This window comes from Musca autumnalis, unplaced genomic scaffold (assembly GCF_047663935.1).
Source record: "Musca autumnalis isolate F117 unplaced genomic scaffold, ASM4766393v1 scaffold_4, whole genome shotgun sequence".
In the NCBI taxonomy this organism is placed as follows: domain Eukaryota; kingdom Metazoa; phylum Arthropoda; class Insecta; order Diptera; family Muscidae; genus Musca; species Musca autumnalis.
Genome location: NW_027411977.1, coordinates 226,279,970 through 226,305,675, shown reverse-complemented (window position 1 = coordinate 226,305,675; position 25,706 = coordinate 226,279,970). Strand labels below are relative to the sequence as shown.

The window sequence follows — 25,706 nt, the reverse complement described above, 5'->3', positions numbered from 1 at the left end:
GTTTTAATGGTATAGTTAAAAAACAATTTGTCTAAAAATTGCCACCACACGCAAATTTTCGCAAAAAGGGAACGAAAAAATGACAGAAACGTCAAAAAAACTGGAAGAAATTTCGAAATCAGCTTACCGACCAATTTTTTCCTTTATCCAAAAAATGCGTTTGAGTACTCAAAAAAAAAAAAAAAAAAACTAGCAAAACTTGCTCTTCGCTTTTAGCAAGAATGCCGCCCAAGAATGCCGCCCGTTGACTTTGACAATTTTGCTAGATTTTTTGACATTTTTCATTTATCCGTTCTTCGTTTCTTAAAATCGCCTATAGAAGACACATTGACGTTCTCATCAACTTGCCACCTTGTAAATGTTTCAACACCTTCGGATCCATCTTTAAAATGAGGAGTTGATTGCCTTTACAAATTCTCAGTTTCCTTTATCCAAAAAAAATCGTTCCACTACTCTAAAACTAGCAAAACTTGCTCTTCGCTTTTAGCAAGAATGGCGCCCAATTTAAGAATGCATTGCAAAGGAAATTTTGCCGTAGACTTTGACAATTTTGCTAAAATTTTTGGTGTTTCTTCCATTTATCCGTTCTTCGTTTCTTATAGTACCGTTACATTAGAGTCGTTTTCCGGATTGACCCGCTTCATGAGGATTTATTAGACGTTTGCGCTATGGAATTGACATTTGAAACCCAAACCCACTGGGTTAATCCGGTTAATACTATGTTTACATTTTCGAAATCCTCTCGATTTCATCTCTCAATTCCTTTGTGTATACGTCAAATGAAAACTCATATGAAATCGATTGGATTTCATTTGACGTTTGAGCAATGGAATTGACAGTTGAAATCGAGTGGATTTCGTAAATGTAAACATAGTATAAGTGTAACCGGGATATTAAAATCGCCTATAGAAGACACCTTGAAGTCTTTTTAACCTTGCCATGTTGTGAATGGGACAACACCTTCGAAACTACCTTTGAAATGGAGAGGATATTCGATGGATTGTGTAGTCGTTACCCCAGCGTGCAAAGTGGGAATTTCACGGATAGGAAGTTTTTTTCTATGAATGGGGAGTGTTCCCTTACTAGGCGTTTACACCAGACAGTTTGTCTTCAAATACAACTCTGATTTACTAACACATACATACATTTGTCGTTTGTCTCCCAGCTGTCCATCATTTTTTCACAGACAGTAGGGGAGACAAATTTTTGACATTTTTGTAAAAATAATAATTGAAATGTGTTGAAAACAAAAGAACATGAACAAAAACAAAATATGTGAACGGGAAACAAAAAGAAATCGACGATTTTCATTCAAAATTTTACAACTGTTTTTGCAGTTGTCGGGACGCCTATGTCACACAGGCAAGTTGTGGGATTTTGACAATCAATACATGAAGTCAACTGTCCTGTCATTTGTAAACGCAGGGTTAAAACAAAACAGTGAAAAAAGATAAGGGCCCTTAAACTATGTTTACATTTACGAAATCCATTTTAACTGTCAATTCCATTGCTCAAATGTCAAATGAAATCCAGTCGATTTCAGATGAGTTTTCAGTTGACGCAAAGGAGTTGACAGTTGAAATCGAGTGGATATCGTAAATGTTAACCATGGCATAATTACACAGGTAGTGGCATCACACCAGCTGATCGAATATGAAAAGTCAAATCCCTTTATAAAAAACGATTTTTGTTGTAATTTTCCCAAAAACATAAAGAAAGTTTTGACATAACATATTCAAAATTTTACGATGCCACTACCTGGATAATTGTGCCATGATGTAAACATAAGCTCTGTTCCTTTACATTCAAGAATCTTCAAGTTTTTCCACTTTTTACTCGAAAAGCGTTCCTTTACTTCAGACACCATACAATTCATATGAGAGCAGTTTACAACTTTTGCTACTTTTGCCGGTTTTACCACTTTCTAAAGTAAGGGAACAGGCCGCATGTCGTTATCAAGCGATCGTGCGCAACAATCTCAGCTACAATCAAACAACCGAAAGAAACAGGATGGGAGGAGAAAGGGAAGCTTAGAGAGAGTTTAATCTGAATCTAACCATTGAGGACTGAAGCCGCCGCTGACTCCGGATCTGCCAGCAAAAGCAAAACAGGCACAAACTTTGAGGAATTCTCTACCCTTAAGGAAGTCAAAGGATCTCTCTCGACTTCTACGGAAGCGGTGATGAGTGCTTCCCACATTCAAATGTTCCGAGTTATCATGACCCAAGTGGAGGAAACTATCCCGAGTATTCTTTGACAGACGGCGACAATGTGCGTGTGGACACGAAAAGTGAAAAATGCCCGACCACTGAATCTTCTGCAAAGATTGGCGACTCCGAAAGGAAATCCCAGACATTCCAAAAGAGAAAGTTGGCGTTGGAGATTGGAAAGGAGTCGCCATCAACTTACATTAAAAGCCTTGCACAATGGCTCCGTTGAGTACTGCATTGCAACAACCACATGAAAAAGTGTAAGTGATGCAAAGTGTTCACGTGGTGATTGTTTTTGACGCATAAAACTTTACTCAACGGACCGATTGTATTTGGTGTATTTGGCTCCCTATTTCCCGGTTCATCGGAGATGACTTTTCCTATAGAAAAGTTCATCGGAGATGACTTTTCCTATAGAAAAGTTCATCGGAGATGACTTTTCCTATAGAAAAGTTCATCGGAGATGACTTTTCCTATAGAAAAGTTCATCGGAGATGACTTTTCCTATAGAAAAGTTCATCGGAGATGACTTTTCCTATAGAAAAGTTCATCGGAGATGACTTTTCCTATAGAAAAGTTCATCGGAGATGACTTTTCCTATAGAAAAGTTCATCGGAGATGACTTTTCCTATAGAAAAGTTCATCGGAGATGACTTTTCCTATAGAAAAGTTCATCGGAGATGACTTTTCCTATAGAAAAGTTCATCGGAGATGACTTTTCCTATAGAAAAGTTCATCGGAGATGACTTTTCCTATAGAAAAGTTCATCGGAGATGACTTTTCCTATAGAAAAGTTCATCGGAGATGACTTTTCCTATAGAAAAGTTCATCGGAGATGACTTTTCCTATAGAAAAGTTCATCGGAGATGACTTTTCCTATAGAAAAGTTCATCGGAGATGACTTTTCCTATAGAAAAGTTCATCGGAGATGACTTTTCCTATAGAAAAGTTCATCGGAGATGACTTTTCCTATAGAAAAGTTCATCGGAGATGACTTTTCCTATAGAAAAGTTCATCGGAGATGACTTTTCCTATAGAAAAGTTCATCGGAGATGACTTTTCCTATAGAAAAGTTCATCGGAGATGACTTTTCCTATAGAAAAGTTCATCGGAGATGACTTTTCCTATAGAAAAGTTCATCGGAGATGACTTTTCCTATAGAAAAGTTCATCGGAGATGACTTTTCCTATAGAAAAGTTCATCGGAGATGACTTTTCCTATAGAAAAGTTCATCGGAGATGACTTTTCCTATAGAAAAGTTCATCGGAGATGACTTTTCCTATAGAAAAGTTCATCGGAGATGACTTTTCCTATAGAAAAGTTCATCGGAGATGACTTTTCCTATAGAAAAGTTCATCGGAGATGACTTTTCCTATAGAAAAGTTCATCGGAGATGACTTTTCCTATAGAAAAGTTCATCGGAGATGACTTTTCCTATAGAAAAGTTCATCGGAGATGACTTTTCCTATAGAAAAGTTCATCGGAGATGACTTTTCCTATAGAAAAGTTCATCGGTGATGACTTTTCGTATAGAAAAGTTCATCGGTGATGATTTTTCGTATAGAAAAGTTTATCGGAGATGACTTTTCGTATAGAAAAGTTCATCGGTGATGACTTTTCGTATAGAAAAGTTCATCGGTGATGACTTTTCGTATAGAAAAGTTCATCGGTGATGACTTTTCGTATAGAAAAGTTCATCGGTGATGACTTTTCGTATAGAAAAGTTCATCGGTGATGACTTTTCGTATAGAAAAGTTCATCGGTGATGACTTTTCGTATAGAAAAGTTCATCGGTGATGACTTTTCGTATAGAAAAGTTCATCGGTGATGACTTTTCGTATAGAAAAGTTCATCGGTGATGACTTTTCGTATAGAAAAGTTCATCGGTGATGACTTTTCGTATAGAAAAGTTCATCGGTGATGACTTTTCGTATAGAAAAGTTCATCGGTGATGACTTTTCGTATAGAAAAGTTCATCGGTGATGACTTTTCGTATAGAAAAGTTCATCGGAGATGACTTTTCGTATAGAAAAGTTCATCGGAGATGACTTTTCGTATAGAAAAGTTCATCGGTGATGACTTTTCGTATAGAAAAGTTCATCGGAGACATCGGTGATGACTTTTCGTATAGAAAAGTTCATCGGAGATGACTTTTCGTATAGAAAAGTTCATCGGAGATGACTTTTCGTATAGAAAAGTTCATCGGAGATGACTTTTCGTATAGAAAAGTTCATCGGTGATGACTTTTCGTATAGAAAAGTTCATCGGTGATGACTTTTCGTATAGAAAAGTTCATCGGTGATGACTTTTCGTATAGAAAAGTTCATCGGTGATGACTTTTCGTATAGAAAAGTTCATCGGTGATGACTTTTCCTATAGAAAAGTTCATCGGTGATGACTTTTCCTATAGAAAAGTTCATCGGAGAGGAATTTTCGTATAGAAAAGTTCATCGGTGATGACTTTTCGTATAGAAAAGTTCATCGGTGATGACTTTTCGTATAGAAAAGTTCATCGGTGATGACTTTTCGTATAGAAAAGTTCATCGGTGATGACTTTTCGTATAGAAAAGTTCATCGGTGATGACTTTTCGTATAGAAAAGTTCATCGGTGATGACTTTTCGTATAGAAAAGTTCATCGGTGATGACTTTTCGTATAGAAAAGTTCATCGGTGATGACTTTTCGTATAGAAAAGTTCATCGGTGATGACTTTTCGTATAGAAAAGATCATCGGAAATGACTTTGCGATCGACCTTCGTTTTGGGGTATAAAATGTGTATTTAATTTTTAAAGAAAAACTCTAAAAAAAAAATACGAATTAAAAATGAATATGCGAATTTTTTTAAATGGAATTTGGTTGTTTTATTGTTGTTTCTTTATCTCTTTCGTTCTTTCGTTTTTTTTTTTTAGTATTTAATAATATTTAAGTAATTTCTTTGGATTTCTTTCCAGCGTTCACATTATTTCGAATTAAATGTGGGTGTGCTTAACTGTTGCTGTTGTTGTTCTTCTTCTTAAATAGCATTACGGTTTGCAAAGTGCCATAAAGCCAATTAGAGTTTTAGGTTTTTTTGTTTGAAAATTAGAAAAAGAAAAAACTGTATCGAAAAAAATTGTTTCGTGTTTATCGAATTACTTAATGACAATTTTATATAATTTCTATGTTTATATATAAATGAATGTCTATTATATTAGTCTTAAATTAAAAAAAAACAAATATTTTACATGTCTTTTTAGGGGGAGCGGTGGCGGGAGAAAAGGAATTTCAAACACATTCATATGAAGATTTGTTTAGCATGTAACATATGTGGCTGTGTGAGAGGAGTTTTGGAAAAGTTTTTTGTTTTTTTTTTTTGGAAATACTTTTTATGTAATTCTTTTAAGGATTTGGTTTAAGAAAAATGTACAACTTTGTTGATGTAAAAACTCAAATAAGTTTTGCTTTAAATGTTGGAGATTAAGTTCCCTTAAGTTTTTTTCTTTGTTTTGAAATCTTTTTTGTTTTGTTTTGTTTTTTTTTTTTTACTTAATTTAAGGAATCGGTATGCGATGACATTTTTTGTTCGGTTTTTTATACTTTGTTGTTTTTGTTTTCAAATTCGTTTCACTAAAAATGCCTATTTTTATCAATTAAATTTCATATGTTTTGTTTAAGGTGGTTCAAAATTACTTTCTAACACAAGTTAAATTTATAAATATATTCTAAAATCAAACTGAAAAAATAAATACATTTATGTTTATGGCTTTCTTTTGTTTTCCCTTTCTTCTACTACAAAATATATCAAAAAACTTTGAGCAGCTATACTTAACCTAAAAAAATTTTTTAAAAATAAAATAATAAAATAACACAAACAAAACCAAAAAATAATAATAACAAATTGGGAAAAAGCTCGTTTGTTGTAAAAAAATCCTACTATACATATACATATAAGCACACAATTGTTTAATACTTTTCTAAATAAATACAAGGAAGTTGCTCTTCTTCTTCTACTTTTCCTCCTTTTTATATATTAAAAAAAGGAAAAATATGTGGAATTTCCCTTTTATGCTAATTTTTTAAATTAACAAATTTGCAGTTCAGTTCAAAACTTAAAAAATAGTGTTTAGAAAAAGGCTTGTTGTTGTTTTGTTATTGGCTTTCTTTTTGTTTTTGTTCTATGGAATTACACAACTTTTAGACATTAGCTATGGGTGCTTTACGTGTCATCGCATCCCGATTCGACTTATCCTACACATACTGAAAGTTATGTGAAGCGGAAACTGCCGTTGTATCATCGCCACCACCATTGCTCAACAATGGTTCATGTTCTATGGGTTTACTGGTGTGGACATCGAAATCATAATAATGCATCCAATCAATACGTTTGGGTTTGAACAACCCAAAACAGCTGCACTCCAGGAAATCAATTAGATTATTGAAGGCTCCACGAGTGAAGGGCGACTTTCCACTGCGAGCCTGGAAATGTCGATAGCGACCACGATTCATGCGTTCATTTGTGGTCATACCCAGACATATGACTTGATAGGTCTGACATATGGTAAGCAAAATGACCCAGGACATGTGTAGCAAAGAATTGGCCATAACAAAACCAATCCAGGCATTACAATCTCCAATGGCACGCAAAGCTGCTAGTAAATCTAAGGAGAAAAATTCTATTTAGGTTTATGAGAAATTTCCAGAAATCAAGAGGCTTCAGATAATTTTAAGAGACACTACAGGATTACTGTGAAACTTTTAAAAGATGTGGGTCGGAGATGACTTTTCCTATAGAAAAGTTCATCGGAGATGACTAAAGAAAAGTTCATCGGAGATGACTTTTCCTACAGAAAAGTTCATCGGAGATGACTTTTCCTACAGAAAAGTTCATCGGAGATGACTTTTCCTACAGAAAAGTTCATCGGAGATGACTTTTCCTACAGAAAAGTTCATCGGAGATGACTTTTCCTACAGAAAAGTTCATCGGAGATGACTTTTCCTACAGAAAAGTTCATCGGAGATGACTTTTCCTATAGAAAAGTTCATCGGAGATGACTTTTCCTATAGAAAAGTTCATCGGAGATGACTTTTCCTATAGAAAAGTTCATCGGAGATGACTTTTCCTATAGAAAAGTTCATCGGAGATGACTTTTCCTATAGAAAAGTTCATCGGAGATGACTTTTCCTATAGAAAAGTTCATCGGAGATGACTTTTCCTATAGAAAAGTTCATCGGAGATGACTTTTCCTATAGAAAAGTTCATCGGAGATGACTTTTCCAATAGAAAAGTTCACCGAAGATGAGTTTTCCTTTAGAAAAGTTCATCGGAAATTACTTTTCCTTTAGAAAAGCGCATCGGAGATGACTTTTCCTTTAGAAAAGTTCATCGGAGATGACTTTTCCTATAGAAAAGTTCATCGGAGATTACTTTTCCTTTAGAAAAGTTCATCGGAGATGACTTTTCCTTTAGAAAAGTTCATCGGAGATGACTTTTCCTTTAGAAAAGTTCATCGGAGATTACTTTTCCTTCAGAAAAGTTCATCGGAGGTGACTTTTCCTTTAGAAAAGTTCATCGGGGACGACTTTTCCTTTAGAAAAGTTCATCGGAGATGACTTTTCCTTTAGAAAAGTTCATCGGAGATGACTCTTCCTTTAGAAAAGTTCATCGGAGATGACTTTTCCTATAGAAAAGTTCATCAGAGATGACTTTTCCTATAGAAAAGTTCATCAGAGATGACTTTTCCTATAGAAAAGTTCATCGGAGATGACTTTTCCTTTAGAAATGTTCATCGGAGATGACTTTTCCTATAGAAAAGTTCATCGGAGATTACTTTTCCTTTAGAAAAGTTCATCGGAGATGGCCTTTCCTTTAGAAAAGTTCATCGGAGATGGCTTTTCCTTTAGAAAAGTTCATCGGAGATTACTTTTCCTTTAGAAAAGTTCATCGGAGGTGACTTTTCCTTTAGAAAAGTTCATCGGAGATGACTTTTCCTTTAGAAAAGTTCATCGGAGATGACTTTTCGTATTTTTTCGTATAGAAAAGTTCATCAGACATGACCTTTCCTTATGAAAGTTCATCGGATATGACTTTTCCTATAGAAAAGTTCATCGGAGATGACTTTTCCTTTAGAAAAGTTCATCGGAGATGACTTTTCCTTTAGAAAAGTTCATCGGAGATGACTTTTCCTTTAGAAAAGTTCATCGGAGATGACTTTTCCTTTAGAAAAGTTCATCGGAGATGACTTTTCCTATAGAAAAGTCCATCGGAGATGACTTTTCCTATAGAAAAGTTCATCGGAGATGACTTTTCCTATGGAAAAATTTCATAGGAGATGACTTTTCGTATGGAAAAGTTCATCAGAGATGACTTTTCCTATAGAAAAGTTCATCGGAGATGACTTTTCCTATAGAAAAGTTCATCGGAGGTGACCTTTCCTTTAGAAAAGTTCATCGGAGATGACTTTTCCTTTAGAAAAGTTCATCGGAGATGACTTTTCCTTTAGAAAAGTTCATCGGAGATGACTTTTCGTATTTTTTCGTATAGAAAAGTTCATCAGACATGACCTTTCCTTATGAAAGTTCATCGGATATGACTTTTCCTATAGAAAAGTTCATCGGAGATGACTTTTCCTATAGAAAAGTTCATCGGAGATGACTTTTCCTATAGAAAAGTTCATCGGAGATGACTTTTCCTATAGAAAAGTTCATCGGAGATGACTTTTCCTATAGAAAAGTTCATCGGAGATGACTTTTCCTATAGAAAAGTTCATCGGAGATGACTTTTGACTTTTCCTATAGAAAAGTTCATCGGAGATGAATTTTCCTATAGAAAAGTTCATCGCAGATGACTTTTCCTATAGAAAAGTTCATCGCAGATGACTTTTCCTATAGAAAAGTTCATCGCAGATGACTTTTCCTATAGAAAAGTTCATCGCAGATGACTTTTCCTATAGAAAAGTTCATCGCAGATGACTTTTCCTATAGAAAAGTTCATCGCATATGACTTTTCCTATAGAAAAGTTCATCGGAGATGACTTTTCCTATAGAAAAAGTTCATCGGAGATGACTTTTCCTATAGAAAAAGTTCATCGGAGATGACTTTTCCTATAGAAAAAGTTCATCGGAGATGACTTTTCCTATAGAAAAGTTCATCGGAGATGACTTTTCGTATAGAAAAGTTCATCGGAGATGACTTTTCGTATAGAAAAGTTCATCGGAGATGACTTTTCGTATAGAAAAGTTCATCGGAGATGACTTTTCGTATAGAAAAGTTCATCGGAGATGACTTTTCGTATAGAAAAGTTCATCGGAGATGACTTTTCGTATAGAAAAGTTCATCGGAGATGACTTTTCGTATAGAAAAGTTCATCGGAGATGACTTTTCGTATAGAAAAGTTCATCGGAGATGACTTTTCGTATAGAAAAGTTTATCGGAGATGACTTTTCGTATAGAAAAGTTTATCGGAGATGACTTTTCGTATAGAAAAGTTTATCGGAGATGACTTTTCGTATAGAAAAGTTTATCGGAGATGAGTTTTCGGTGATGACTTTTCATCGGAGATGACATGTCCTTTAGAAAACTTCATCGGAGATGACTTTTCCTTTAGAAAAGTTCATCGGATATGACTTTTCCTTTAGAAAAGTTAATCGGAGATGACTTTTCCTATAGAAAAAGTTCATCGGAGATGACTTTTCCTGTAGAAAAAGTTCATCGGAGATGACTTTTCCTATAGAAAAAGTTCATCGGAGATGACTTTTCCTATAGAAAAAGTTCATCGGAGATGACTTTTCCTATAGAAAAAGTTCATCGGAGTTCCTATAGAAAAGTTCATCGGAGATGACTTTTCGGAGATGACTTTTCATCGGAGATGACATGTCCTTTAGAAAAGTTCATCGGAGATGACTTTTCCTTTAGAAAAGTTCATCGGAGATGACTTTTCCTATAGAAAAAGTTCATCGGAGATGACTTTTCCTGTAGAAAAAGTTCATCGGAGATGACTTTTCCTGTAGAAAAAGTTCATCGGAGATGACTTTTCCTGTAGAAAAAGTTCATCGGAGATGACTTTTCCTATAGAAAAGTTCATCGGAGATGACTTTTCCCATAGAAAAGTTCATCGGAGATGACTTTTCCTATAGAAAAGTTCATCGGAGATGACTTTTCCTATAGAAAAAGTTCATCGGAGATGACTTTTCCTATAGAAAAGTTCATCGGAGATGACTTTTCCTATAGAAAAAGTTCATCGGCGATGACTTTTCCTATAGAAAAAGTTCATCGGAGATGACTTTTCCTATAGAAAAAGTTCATCGGAGATGACTTTTCCTATAGAAAAAGTTCATCGGAGATGACTTTTCCTATAGAAAAGTTCATCGGAGATGACTTTTCCCATAGAAAAGTTCATCGGAGATGACTTTTCCCATAGAAAAGTTCATCGGAGATGACTTTTCCTATAGAAAAGTTCATCGGAGATGACTTTTCCTATAGAAAAGTTCATCGGAGATGACTTTTCCTATAGAAAAAGTTCATCGGAGATGACTTTTCCTATAGAAAAAGTTCATCGGAGATGACTTTTCCTATAGAAAAAGTTCATCGGAGATGACTTTTCCTATAGAAAAAGTTCATCGGAGATGACTTTTCCTATAGAAAAAGTTCATCGGAGATGACTTTTCCTATAGAAAAAGTTCATCGGAGATGACTTTTCCTATAGAAAAAGTTCATCGGAGATGACTTTTCCTATAGAAAAAGTTCATCGGAGATGACTTTTCCTATAGAAAAGTTCATCGGAGATGACTTTTCGTATAGAAAAGTTCATCGGAGATGACTTTTCGTATAGAAAAGTTCATCGGAGATGACTTTTCCTATAGAAAAGTTCATCGGAGATGACTTTTCGTATAGAAAAGTTCATCGGAGATGACTTTTCGTATAGAAAAGTTCATCGGAGATGACTTTTCCTATAGAAAAGTTCATCGGAGATGACTTTTCGTATAGAAAAAGTTCATCGGAGATGACTTTTCCTATAGAAAAATTTCATCGGAGATGACTTTTCCTATAGAAAAAGTTCATCGGAGATGACTTTTCCTATAGAAAAGTTCATCGGAGATGACTTTTCCTATAGAAAAGTTCATCGGAGATGACTTTTCCTATAGAAAAGTTCATCGGAGATGACTTTTCCTATAGAAAAGTTCATCGGTGATGACTTTTCCTATAGAAAAGTTCATCGGAGATGACTTTTCCTATAGAAAAGTTCATCGGAGATGACTTTTCCTATAGAAAAGTTCATCGGAGATGACTTTTCCTATAGAAAAGTTCATCGGAGATGACTTTTCGTATGGAAAAATTTCATCGGAAATGACTTTTCGATCGTCGGAGATGAACTTTATCTGGCAAAAAGTTTCACAGCATTCCATAGGCTGGGCCCTAAAACATAACCTTCTTCCAAGTGTTTCATTCCCCTCCATACTCACCATCAAAATGCACATTACAGGTGTTCATATAGTAATAAGAGCCACCATAAATCATCCAGGAGCACATTACCAATAGCATCCACAGGAAACCCATAAAGTAAGTGTGATTCTTTAAACCAATACAATTGCCAACCCAGGGGCAATGATGATCGAAACGGGCTACACAGCGATCACAGACGCTACAGTGTTTGGAACGTATGGGCCGTCTTACCAAACAACCCGAACAAAAGGAAGAAGGTTCAAAGCCCACACCACCACGTTCCGACAATTCAATGATGGTCTGTAAGAAGAAAGCAAAACAAAAACAATTAAATTCCAACATTTTTTAAGATATACAACCCCCCACCCCAAACCACCTTACCTTAAACCTCTGCTCCTGGGTAGGTTGTATAATACCCGGATCACCTTTCCATGACTTCAAAAAGCAATACCACAAACCACCCGAACAGAAAAGGAACAACAATGTTGTTCCAAATGACACCGCATCAATGATATACACAAACCAGGTGATATAAAACCATGCCTTTGTTGCCAAATACACACTCAACGGCAGTAAGGCCATTAAATGATCATCAAACAATGTCTTACCCAGCGTATGGAATATTGCATATAGACATACTAATAAAAAGAACTTGATAATATACAAGGTATTCAGAGTGAATACCACACCGGCTAAGTAGAAGGCCGTGAATGGACAGGCTACCATTGACCACCAACGCAAACGTTTATCATGTTTGATACGTGTTATTAGGCTACGACGTTGTTGTGAGGTCAGCGAAGCGTCTCGTACCCGTTCCATGACCTTTCCAGCAATCCACACAGCGCCTGCCTGTGTTTCCAGCATACTAAGTGGTGTTTCGCCTCGTAAATTAGGCACATCTAGGGAAGCCTTGGATTTTAGAACTAAAGTACTTATGGCCGTTGAATTGCGTGCTAATATTGCCCAATGCAGTGCGGTATTGCCGTGTGTGTAATCAACCATGGCGGGATTTGCACCCAGTGTCAGTAGTAAACGTACAGGATCCAAGGCGCACACTTTCCATGCAGCCCACATTAGAGCTGTCATACCACCACGATCTTGCAGATCAGGATCTACACCTTTTGCTATGAAATACGCCACCAAAGCGGTATGGGCAAATTGGGCTGCTATATGTATACAGGAACAACCTTCGGCGTCACGTATTCGAGGATCAGCACCAGCTGCCATCAGTAATACCACCGCACCCAAATGTCCCTGGCGTGTTGCCCAATGTAAAGGGGTAGCATTTAGCTCACCACCCAGAGCATCAACAACTGCACCCTTTTCCAGAAAATACTTGATAATATCGCGACGATTATTAATGGCAGCCCAGTGCAGTAGTGTCACCGTTTCACTGTCACGCTGATTGACATCCCAACCAGCTTCCACCAACTCCTTAACTCTTGCCGTTGCTCCATATTGTGTGGCTTTAACTATATCGAATGTGGCCATCTCACCCTTGTAATCAGGCTCATTTGCTTGGGTGGGTGGTTGTTGTGACATTAAGGCATTTTGCATTTCACGTTCTGCCTCAGGATTGGGTGCACACGTTCCCGTAGTGGCGGCATTGCAAGCACTCTGATACATCTTGCAGTTGTTGGTATTCTAGCCCTGAATATAGAACACCACCAGACAAAGTCCCCGTTCGTAAGGATATTTTCTATGATTCACCCCCACCACTACTTTATGGATTTATTACGCTGTCTCTGCTTGCCTTCAATTAAAACATGTTAAATGCATTTAGTCGATGTTTGTAGGCCGTAATAGTCCAAAAAATATTCTCTGGTGATGTTATCTTCTATCTATTTTCTTCTTATTTGTCTTATTTGTTTAATTTCTTTTAATTGTTATAATTTTTTTCTACTAGTGTTCTACCCCTTCGCAGAAAATTTTTGACACTTCTGTCAACCAAATTTCTCTTCTTCTTCTTTTTCCTTGTATTTCTCGTTCTCCTTGTTAGTTCTCTTTTGAGCATCATTCTTGTTTGTATTCTCCTCTTGATTTTAAACTTATGCTTGGTTTACATTTACGAAATCCACTCGATTTCAACTGTAAACTCCTTTGCGTATACTTCAAACGTAAACTCATCTGTAATGTGATGCTTAGTTTACATTTGGCGTCGTTTCGTGATTTCGAAGGCGTTTCGTGATTTCGCACGGAATCAAGCAAAATTGTTCATGATTTCGCATACAAAAATGAAATCATCTCATTTCGTGATTTCAGCGAAATCAACATCGAAATCACAGTACACATATATACAACCCTGTTTTTGCCTAAAAAAGTACCAAAAGTTGCAACACTTTTCACGTATCACAATAAACAAGGTAGATGGTCAATTGCTGCAACAAAAAATTTTAGTGTCAAAATTTGTAGAAGAATAAACTACAGATCAAAGGTCAACAATAATATACAAAAATAAAATCACGGAAGGCACGCCGGAAAAAAGCAACAGGATCAACATGCATTTATATAAAAATATAAAACAAAAGTATGACGAGGAAACAAAAAACATCCTTAAACAATATTCAAAAACTAACAGGCGAGCAGCATGCATAAAATCAACAGCAACATTCCTCATAAAGTGCAGAGAAACAGGTATAATCCCGAACTTTATTTCCAATACAACGAAAAATATAGACAACATATTTAAAGTGAACAACTCAATACCACAAAATGTACAAAGATCATTAGATACACTCCTTTATAATTTTCATACAAAGATACTCAAACTTTTAATACAACAAAAACACAAACAGAGCAACATCACAAGAGATATTCTCAATAACACAAAATATCGTCTCACTGAGATATTAGAAAGAGACGATCTAACATTGTTGTTGGAAAGTGAAAATGCCATCCTCCAATCACAAACCACAAAACAAAAAGCCACACACATAAAGAAGCTAAACGCACTCAAACAACAACAACACTGTCAACTCGATTTGCAGTATAACAAGGAATGGTTCGTAAACAAAACCCACACTGACGTCCCCAACAATATCCAGTGGTTGCTTTCTCTTGGGCCAAAGTTCTCTCTGCCAACAACAAAAACAACGTTCCCTTTGTTCAACGTTATAGCAGAGTGAGAAGATTGTATCCAAACGTTGGAGAATAGAGAACAACAAGAGAATGCAAGAATAAACCTCATTACTCTTATAAATGAACACACGCGAAATATAGCATTGGGAAAAAGAGATCGCTTTATATTAAGTACAGTGGGCCAAACTGCAAAGTTCCTACAACAGAATAAGGACATTTTGGTACTTAATGCCGACAAAGGTGGAAAAACAGTAGTCTTGTCAAAAGTCGACTACGAAAACAAGATGAATGAAATATTAAATGACATGTGCACGTATAAACGGTTGAGGAAAGATCCTACATTCGGTCTACAAGAAAAGAACAATAAATTAGTCATGAAACTGTTTAATCTAAAAATAATAAACGAGGGGGAGAAAAACAAGTTAATAAGTCGAACTTCAGTACCGCCGAAAATATATGGACTTCCCAAAATCCACAAAGATGGAACTCCTTTGCGTCCGATTTGTTCATTTATAAACTCCCCTACCTACGAACTATCAAGGTACATGGCAAACATCCTAAAGGTTTTAACGGCTGATTCACAATATAATATCAAAGACGCTGTAGAATTTAAATCGAGAATTAACAGGCAACATATTGAAGACGACGAGATGCTGATATCGTTTGATGTTGTTTCTCTATTCCCAAGTGTCCCTGTTAACTTGGCTATCAACATCATTAAGGAAAATTGGACAATCATCAAGGAACACACCGACATTCCAATGGACTTATTCATCGAAATGCTGACAATGTGCATAAAGGACGCAAGGTATTTTCAATATAAGGACAAGGTATTCGAACAGTTAAAGGGAATGCCAATGGGGTCGCCAATCTCGCCAATCATCGCAGATATCGTAATGGAAAAACTCCTTGACGAAACCATGATAAAACTGACTCTGAAACCTAGGATATTAACAAAATATGTAGACGACATATTTTGTATTATAAAGAAAACCGAAGTTGAAACAACACTTCAAACTTTAAATATGTACAATAAACAGTTGCGTTTCACAATGGAATCTGAAAACGACAACCGATTACCATACCTTGATTCCATTATATATAGGCAAAATAATCTGCTGTTATTGGATTGGTACCAAAAACCTACGGCCTCGGGCAGAATTATTAATTATTACTCTAAACACCCCCGCAGAATAAAAATTAATACGGCAACAAATTTCATCCACAGAGTAATGAACATAAGTGACAGTAAATTTCATACCAAAAACAAAATGAAAATAAAAACAGCTCTAAAAATGAATGATTTCCCTACAAAATTAATAAATGACTTGCTAAAACATGTGGAGAACAAACATACAGATAAAAACACAACAAAGGTTGAAAAAACATACAAAAGATCGACGTACATTCCAGGATTTTCCGAAAGATTCGCCGCTTCTAATATCTATAATAAAGAAAAATACCAACTGGCCTTTAAAAGTAGCAACACTAATAACAACTTTTTTAGCAGAACAAAATCAAAAATACCACATGAAGATAAATCTAATGTGGTATATGAGATTAAATGCAATGGTGACGGGTCCAACATATGTCAGAAGACATATGTTGGCACAACAAAATCAAAACTTAAGACCAGACTCAGCGCCCACAAATCGGACCAAAAAGCCAAAAATAAGCCATTGGAGCAAAAAACTGCCCTCGCAGCTCATTGTTCGAAAGAAGGACACACACCAAACTTCAAAAATGTAGCTATTTTAGCACAAGAAAACAATTACAAAAGAAGATACTTTTTGGAAATGCTACATATTGTAAATGTCCCTACAGAAAACCGAATGAATTATAAAACCGATACAGAAAATTGCGCTCAAATTTATAGGAACATAATTGAAAAACACAAAAAGCATTAGTTGGAAATTCTTTGTCAAGAGGAGAGGATGGAACTCGCGGTTACCTATAAGAAAGTTTTATAATCCAATGTAAAAATTGTTATATTATTGTTTTATATATTTATGTAACGAAATGTTTTGTTCTTTTTAAGTAACACAAATCCCTGATGATGACTATCGAAGATAGTCGAAATATTGGTGGTAATAAAAAACAAAATTGAAAAACAGAAATTCATGTCCTTTCAATTTTACTGACCTCAAGCCAAATAAGCAGAAGAATAAAATTTGTAAACAATGTGGTATTAAATTACTTTGTTACAATACTATTTTTCATTGTGTTCCCGTACTTTTTTAATGGTAATGTTAGAAAAAGAGCGAATTGTCAAAAATACAAATTTCTTAAAAAAAAAATGCGGGAACGGAAAAATGACGGAAATTGCAAAAATGTCAAAATCAACGTATAAACATGCTGCTAGTCTCTACTAGGCCAAAATTGTATGGCAGAAAACAGGAGAAGAGGGTGTTATTTGACGCTATTTTTGTTTAAAGATAAGTGCAAATCTTGCTAGATTTCGGAGTACGGGAATGCATTTTTAGCACTAAACGGGAAAACTACTGCATGTACTAATATTGTGCAGGTTCTGAGCACAACTTTTATCTATCAAAATTTATTATAACGATGTCTCAACAATAAAATCATTTTTTTGTTAGTACTATACACAATTAATACGATATATAGATAATTTTACGATAAGTTTCCAAATAAAGTTGTAAAGTTCTATATTGTCGTATATTTTTGATGGTTAATTCAATTTACAACAACTTGTTTTCAAATTTCGTGTTCGATCAGCTGCGCATATGCCATATGCATCTACCTTGATCATTGTGATATGTTTGAAATCAACAAAAAATAAATGTAAACACCGGGGTGTATTTCAGGATTTCGTGAAATCCAGTGGATTTTGGAGCGCAAGTGTAAACTTGGCATGAGTCTATAACTCATTTCCTGAGTTACCGATAATTGTCGGCAAAATTAAAATGCTTATAATTTCGATAAATATCGATGTTTGTAGGTAAGTTAGCCACGAATAAAAAGTTAAGTAAAGTTCTACCGATAGCAAGAGTGTTGCCAAATTTTATTTGAACTTTTCATTCATAATTTTGCGTTTTAGTTTTACCGATTTATGTCGGTAACTCAAAACATGAGTTAGAGAATCGTACTACTGAAATCCATTGGATTTCACTTGACGTTTAAGCAATGGAATTGACAGTTCAAATCGAATGGATTTCGTTAATGTAAGCTTACTATTAGGCTATTTTTACATCATGGCACATTTACGAAGTCCTCTCGATTTCAACTGTCAATTTCAATTCCATTGATATACGAAAATTTACTTGCAGTGTGAACGGAAAACTTAAAGTAGCATGGAAAATGCGAAACATAAAGATTGCGGTATGGATAAAAAAGTGTCAGCAAATATGAGTGTAATAGTACGTTTATATATAACCGGATTTAACAAACCCACTGGGTTTTAAATGTCAATTCCATTACATATACGTCAAACAAATCCTCATAAAGAAGTTTAACCCTGCAAAAGGCTATAATATAAACATGGTCTAATATAGCTTTTTCATGTTAGGGCCAAACCTATAACTCTGCGTGTTGCGTGTGCGTTCAAAAATACAAAAACAAAATACATGTATTTTAATTTGAAATACAGTTGAACCTCGATTATCCGTGAATCGATTATCCGGGAACCTCCATTATCCGTGATAGAAAAGAAATGTTGGACTTTTTTCCATTTCTTCTATTTTTCGTTATAAACTTCATTGCCCGGGAGTAAAAACACACTTTCCAATTAATCTGATTAAGCAAACAAAAGGTAAACAAACGAAAACTGGAAATTCTCCCGTATTATACAATTTGTGTATTTATGGTATCATAAAAACCATGGGGCAAAGTCAATTCAGATGAATCCGATGATGAGGATATTATGTATCCTTCTAAAATTTGGTGGATTACCGTAACACATTTAATAAAAATTGCAGATTTTCATACTGTTGTACAATATTATGTCATTTTTACTTAAAATATTGTTACGGAATTAGATTTAACTAATCTCCGTGTAGACGTTCGTTTTAGATAACGTTTCTACAATGCTTTATTTACTTTATTACACTTATTCGGAACCGACTTTAATTACTAAGCACACAGCTTGTATCTAGTTAGCACGCAGCTATTCTTTAACCGATCTGTTCAGTTCAACGCTTAAAACACAACTCACTAGTCATTGCCAGTTCCCCTGTATTTATATCCCAAAGTCTCCCTGTTCGAGAGTCCTCTAGAAAATGTCTGGCAACTCCTCGAATACGTACAACGAACACACAGACGCACATTCGCACTAAGGGGTAGTTTACACTATATGTAAATGTCAAATGACACAAAATAAAAACATTCTATATCTACCCACGGAGGCAATGTGGAGACGTAGTTTTTTTACATTATTGCTGGTGTGGACGCACAGAGTAAATGGCGTAAGGAAAATCTCCAATATTGCACATATTAGCGAATATATAACGATGGAAAATTGCATGTCATATGACATTTACATATAGTGTAAACTACCCCTAAGCGAACAACCAGACTCACATACATGGGGGATGATCAATGACGTAATTACAACAACAAATAAATGCAAGAAAAGAAGTAACAAACTAAACGATAATTACATGATTATGACAAAACAAACAAAAGAACATTAACAAAAGGTAATGTAACGACTAGAATGATGAAGAGAGTTCTACATGGTAGTTGTTGTTGCTTAAATAAAATAACTGCGTTACGTTACAATTCAAATTTTTAAATTAACGGAAATTAAACTACATTAACTTAAACCTATCAGTTACATTCGTAACAATATGTTCAAAAACTGCATAAACGTATTGCCTCCATTATCCGGGAAAATCGATTATCCGTAATGCCTCCGGTCCCGACCATCACGGATAATCGAGGTCCGACTGTACATGTATTTTGTTTTTGTATTTTTGAACGCACACGCAACACGCAGAGTTAAGCTGAAAACACATACAACGTTTGGGTAAAGTTTTGTGTCGTTTTGGCCGTTTTTACACTGTTGGGCATGATGCCGAAAAATTCAAATTCATTTGAAATATATGCCGGCAAACACATCAACGCCGGACTTTCGTGTCGGCGTCGCCCTGTTGTTGTTTTTTTGACAACGCCCAACGCAAAACTTTACTCAAACGTTGTATGTGTTTTCAGCTTTACCCAAACGTTGTATGTGTTTCCAGCTTTATAGGTTTGGCCTTTAAACGCCACAAAAAATGGTTGCAAAAATTGACGTAAAACTCTGGTTTTTTCGAATTATTTTGTGGGGTTTTTGCATTTTGTTATAGTATTGTCTGTTATCTGTAAGTTCACGCTGATAACGTTTCATTTGACATACGCATTTCCACGCAATTGGTCAAAAACCCAAGCTATTCAAAAAAATCGACTTTTTTGTAATTTTCGACTTTTGATGCAAAATTTAAATATGCTATAAAAATTTAATCAAAAATAAGTCTGTCTGGTTACTTCCCCAGCAAGAATTGTCCGGCAAGAACTTTCTCAGAGAGTAAGGGGTTTTAATTCTCTTTTGCTAGAAAATTGTAAAAAGTAAACAGACACTTCCCCAGCAAGCAATCAGCTGACTTGCCAACACAGAACAATTTGTCCGCCAACAAAGGAAGCAAACACGTTGTATTTTATTAAAAATAAAAAAGAAAATGAAAAAAAGCATTTTTCCACTTTACAAATTTGTTCTCCATAAAACAATACAATTAGACTATGCTATTTCCACAATAAAATTGTTTTTAATGTTCACAAACATAAATCAACAAAAAACTAAAAACAACTGATTGATTGTTTTCAGGAAGAAGAAGAGCTTGCAAGTGCTTGCTAGAAGAAATTTGTCCAGCAAGAATTTGCAAGCTCTCAGTGAAAGAACTGTCAAATTGTCTCTCTCGAATCGCTCTCTTTTGCTGGTTTTTTGTGTTAACAGACGACTTCCAGCAACAATTGGTACAAATTGTTACAAATTTTAGGGTAACCAGACACAGCTAATGTTAGAATCATATAAAGTCAGGGATTTGTTAGGAATATAGTAAGAGTATTTTCTCAATCAAAAACCAAGGGATTGGCATGTAAGGATACACCTATATTACCCTCCAATGTTTTTGGAACTTTTAAAAGAAGGCACGATTGCAGGAAAACTAAACGTTTTGGAGAAAAAAGTTATTTTTTAAAAAATGCTTAGAAAATCTCAAAAATATAATTTTTATAAAAAAATTTAAGTTTTCTCGCAAAAAAATTCTCGCCGCTAAGTGGGTTAATGAAAATTTTCATAGTCTGTAGTGGGATTCTCTAACTAGGCGTTTACACCAGACAGTTTGTCTTCAAATACAACTCTGATTTACTAACACATACATAAGCCCTGTTCCTTTACGTGCAAGAATCTTCAACTTTTTACTCAAAAAGCGTTCCTTTACTTCAGACACCATACAATTCATATGGAAGTAGATTACAACTTTTGCTACTTTTGCCAGTCACACAAGCAAGTTTTGGTATTTTGACAATCAATACATGAACTCAACTGTCCTGTCATATGTAAACGCTTTTTCACGCTCAGTTTCATGTAAAAGACTAATGCTAAGTTTACATTTACGAAATCCACTCGATTTCATCTGTCAATTCCATAGCTCAAACGTCAAATGAAATCTCAACTGAAATCCATTGGATTTCATTTGACGTTTAACCTATGGATTTGACAGATGAAATCGAGTGGATTTCGTAAATGTAAACATAGCATAAAGCTGAAAGCACATACAACATTTGAGTAAAGTTTTGCGTTGGCAAAAAAAACAACAACAACAGGGCAACGCCGACATCAAAGTTCGGCGTTGATGTGTTTGCCGGCATATATTTCAAATGAATTTGAATTTTTCGGCATAATGCCCAACAGTGTAAAAACGGCCAAAACGACACAAACCCAGCAAAATAAATTGGAAGTAGTGCAATGTGGACTAGTTCTGTCACGGCATGTTTTGATGCAGTTCAACTGGATGTGGCATTTATGGTCTTTATCCATCTGCACCTCTTTTCTTCTACAAATGTTTGCTGGGAAGCTGGTTATTATTGTGTTTCATTTCTATTCGTTCCCGTTGATCTTTTTCATATTTCGACCCTATCGATATGTACTAAAACAAAAAAAAAAAACCCAATTAAACCCAAGTTGGCACTTAGCGATACCACCCCCACTTATCTAGTTAGCATAGGGGTAGCGCGCCCGCTTAACGATCCCGAGAAGCCGAGTTCAAATCCCGGCCAGATCGGTTTTTAATTTATTTCGTATTTTTATTTAAAGTACCGTTTTTTTTTTTGAGTTGCACACTAATCTAAACTTCTGTGTAAATTAGTGGGTAACAGTGGGTGTATATGTGAGAACCATGAGCTAATTTACTTGGTGTGATGTGTGGATTCTAAATGTTCTTGATTGATCTCACTCTTACTTTAGTGGTGAATATAAATATATTATTCACATTGGTCTCTCCTAGTTTAAAATGGAATTGAATAAGTTCTTTTGTTTCCCTACCGTAAAGAAGCCTGCACAGAAATTTTGTTGATCGGGAACCTTAAAAAAAAACATACATACTACTAGAAAAAAAAAAAACCTTGCCCAACATTTAACAAAAGTGTCTAAGTTGAATTTTAAATCTTCGATTATCGCTTCAATCCGTATATTTGGCAAAAATTGACAAAAGGAAACAAATATTGAATATATGTATCAAACCGTCAACAAAAAAATTGTGACGATATTTTGAGTTTTGATGGGAGTTTTCCATCGTCATTTTCACCCTTAACGCCGAAATAGAAAACTTCCCGCAAATATCAATTGAACGATAAAGTCGACCTTAAGTTTTCCACTTGCTTAAATTACCTACCCCTTTGACTAAGGCATACCAAGATAAAACTCATTTACCGTATAGCCCAGGAATGTGGAGTCAAGTTGTAATACCATATAATCACTAAAGTAAACCTGTCTCTGTAGGGGATCTTTTCTGGTTAAAGTGACGTCTAATTCCAAATTGTTGAGTTATAAAACGAAGCATCCCCATTGACGAAACACAAACAAGAAGAAGCATCGGTCTAACACCCAAAACACCCTCATCGAAAATATCAGACTGCTAATACCAATACTGACAAAGTTCATGTAATTAATTGTGCCTCCAACACCACCCTCAGTGAAATCGAAAAAGTGCGTGTTCTAAAAATAGATTACGACGAATCGCTGATTGGCTAATAATCTCGGCAGTGTGGAGCCCCTGTGTGTTTCGACAGAATTCTTACTACTAGCTGTCAATAAACCTATCATCAACAAAGAGTGCTGTAGCCTAGAGTGGAAGTGGGTGCTGCAGTTCTCGTTGAAGCTAGTAATGCGAGTTCAATCCCGCCACCAGGCAATCCATACTAAAATTATTTATGATACTTTGAGATAGTAAAACAGATAAGTAGTTAGCAAAAAAGCAAGAATTGTATCGAGTTGTATTTAGTTCTTTTCATTCCAAATATGCAAACATTTTAAAATTAATCATAATCCTTTAAGTCCTACAGCAGAACCACAAGTATCAGTATAATATCCCTTCACACATACCCACACCAGCTCAACGAGGCCTCGAAGATCGGCGTTTGGATATGTTCACAGGATAATCTTCGCCAAGGATTCAGAGTGAGTTGCGTAAATCTATGCCTATCAAATTGTAAAAATTTAAAATATTTGCATATGAGGTTTAAAGGATAATAGAAACTCAGATAGAAACAAATATACATTTTTTTCATAGCCGTCTGTATCTCTCTCAAAAATTGTATTTTAGGATCTAGAGAATTTTTATTTCCAAATCAGGATAATGTCCTCGTGACTAAATCATATCTGTTTGGCACGCGAATCCTGCTAAATAATTTCAATTTTCAACTGTATACTTATAATCATTATGCATATATATCATTTTAATATCCTCTTGTAAACTCCTCTCAAACTGTAAACAGCCAGAAAATAGTATCTGATATCAGTAAAGACTGCGAGGTTTAACATTAATCAACAACCTTGTTTCTAAAAGTGTGTAAAGCAAGGTGATAGAAACTAATCCATTGTTTTTTTTTTCTGACATCAGATATACTTCTGTATTTTGTAGACCAACTGTAAAATGAATTATACATCCTTTATATTTGAATTCGTTCTTCTCAAGTATTACTATACCTCAAAATGAATATATTTTATATCTTAATTATTATTATTGAAATAAACCCTGTTAGATATAATATGAAATGCTAATTCCATAATGTCGTTCTTACTGTGGTGAGGTAGATTGAAGAGGTAAACATCCGTTTTTGGGGTCTTATAAATAATGATAGCCATCGAGACCATTGGTAGGGCAGGGTATAGAGGCTCGGACTCCAATACTATCTGGAGTTCCACGTGCATCTTAGGATTGATCTAGTTCATAGTACATAATAATAAGCTGGCTCAACAGGGGTACAGAGTTGACCAGCCCTTAGCCCATTTATAGTTAAAATTTATTCGGGAGTCTAAAATAATATTTTTCTAATATGTACCGGAGGATATAAGTTTCGAGTTTAACGGAGACGCGAACCCCCCCACCCGGCTGTGTTAGTAATCAATGGCTCCCACAGTCTCCAGACTCTTAACCAAATCAATAAAGGAATTCACCATCATATCCTTCCTAGATCAAGATAAACCACGTATAAGACTAGAAGAGGATTTCCCATGATCTTACAGAAAATTATTGATTTCTTGATTGTTTCATTACATAATTAGAAATGGCGCCCAGCGTGGGGCAAGCATTGTCGAAACCTTAGGCAAAAATATCCTTTTTTATATATGACCGGATTCTCTTTAGATAGGGAGTTAACGTTATAAACTCCAAGCGATAGTTGTAAATTCTTTGGGATTGGGATTGATAGATCGTAATACATTGGAATTTACAACTATAGATTTGGAAGACCTTTGGTATTGGAATGCCCCAAAATTTTACTTGCTGATTAGATTTCATTAAACAGGTGCATTGTTTAAATAGTTTTGCCTTCTTAAAGCTAGATTTAGAATACTTGGTCAAGGCTCTCTGGATTTTCAGTTTTCTGATTCGATCGGAAGATTCTGACCGAGATATTCTTGATCAACACTTTCTGTTCTGGTGGAAGGATGACAAAATTGTTTGATAATGACCTTTAAAGTATATATTTAGGTTATGAAGATTTGTTGTCATTCGACTGCGGTATCATCATCCTGAATTTTCCAGGATTAACTTTATATTTGCTTTATCTAATGGCGGATTAAAGTCCGGAATTTTCAGTTACGGTTATATTTGGAATGGTGGTTTGTCATGGTATCATGTTTTCATAATCACAATGTTTACTCCATAGACTAGTTTTCGTTTCCACTCAGTCCTTCGATTCTGCATTTTTTTTACGTCTACCCTCCTTTTACCTCACCCACATAGTAGGAAAAAATTGAATTGCTAATTTTTATTTATATTTAAATATAGTGTTGTTGGTATACGCGCAACATCATATTAACTATTGTGTTTCATCGTTACTCATGATAAAACATTACTAAAAAGTTCATACTTGAACAGTTTATATTGATTACATTTTCAATTGTTTTGGTTAATTTTAAAAAATGGCGTTAATACGTAGTCCAGTGTCGAATTCAAAATTCGAATCCGACAATCCTACAGGGGAAACATTGAAATGTCCTTCATGTCAGGAGGTACTACAACCTCAAACCCAAGAATGTTATATGCTTGAAACATGTCAACATATTTTCCATAGGGTTTGTATTGAAAAAGCATTATCCACTTCTGCTCAATGTCCCTTATGCGAGGTGACTTGTGAGCTTTCAAATTTAAAAAAATACCCTGCTCTTAATACCGGAACTTCAGAAATGTCTACTCAGACTGGTACAATACCGAAAACTCGAATCGCCTATAGAGGTAAAGGTCGTGGATCTGCCATAAATCGTCCTATCACACGTAACTTAA

General features: G+C 35.3%; 1 protein-coding gene across 2 annotated transcripts; it reads right to left on the bottom strand.

Moving 5' to 3' along the window:
- Positions 1-5,046: 5,046 nt before the first annotated feature.
- Hip14 (palmitoyltransferase Hip14) lies at positions 5,047-13,632 on the bottom strand. 2 transcript variants are annotated; one of them, XM_073987661.1, is made up of 3 exons: positions 12,010-13,632; positions 11,649-11,928; positions 5,047-6,847 (listed from the first exon to the last, which is right to left on the bottom strand). In XM_073987661.1, the coding sequence occupies exons 1-3, from the start codon at positions 13,252-13,254 to the stop codon at positions 6,438-6,440; spliced, it is 1,935 nt and encodes a 644-aa protein (XP_073843762.1). In that variant the 5' UTR covers positions 13,255-13,632; the 3' UTR covers positions 5,047-6,437. The 2 variants fall into 2 exon arrangements, with proteins under 2 accessions (XP_073843762.1, XP_073843761.1); XM_073987660.1 differs by having other exon boundaries at positions 5,047-6,862; positions 12,010-13,592.
- Between the last annotated feature and the right edge of the window lie 12,074 nt (positions 13,633-25,706).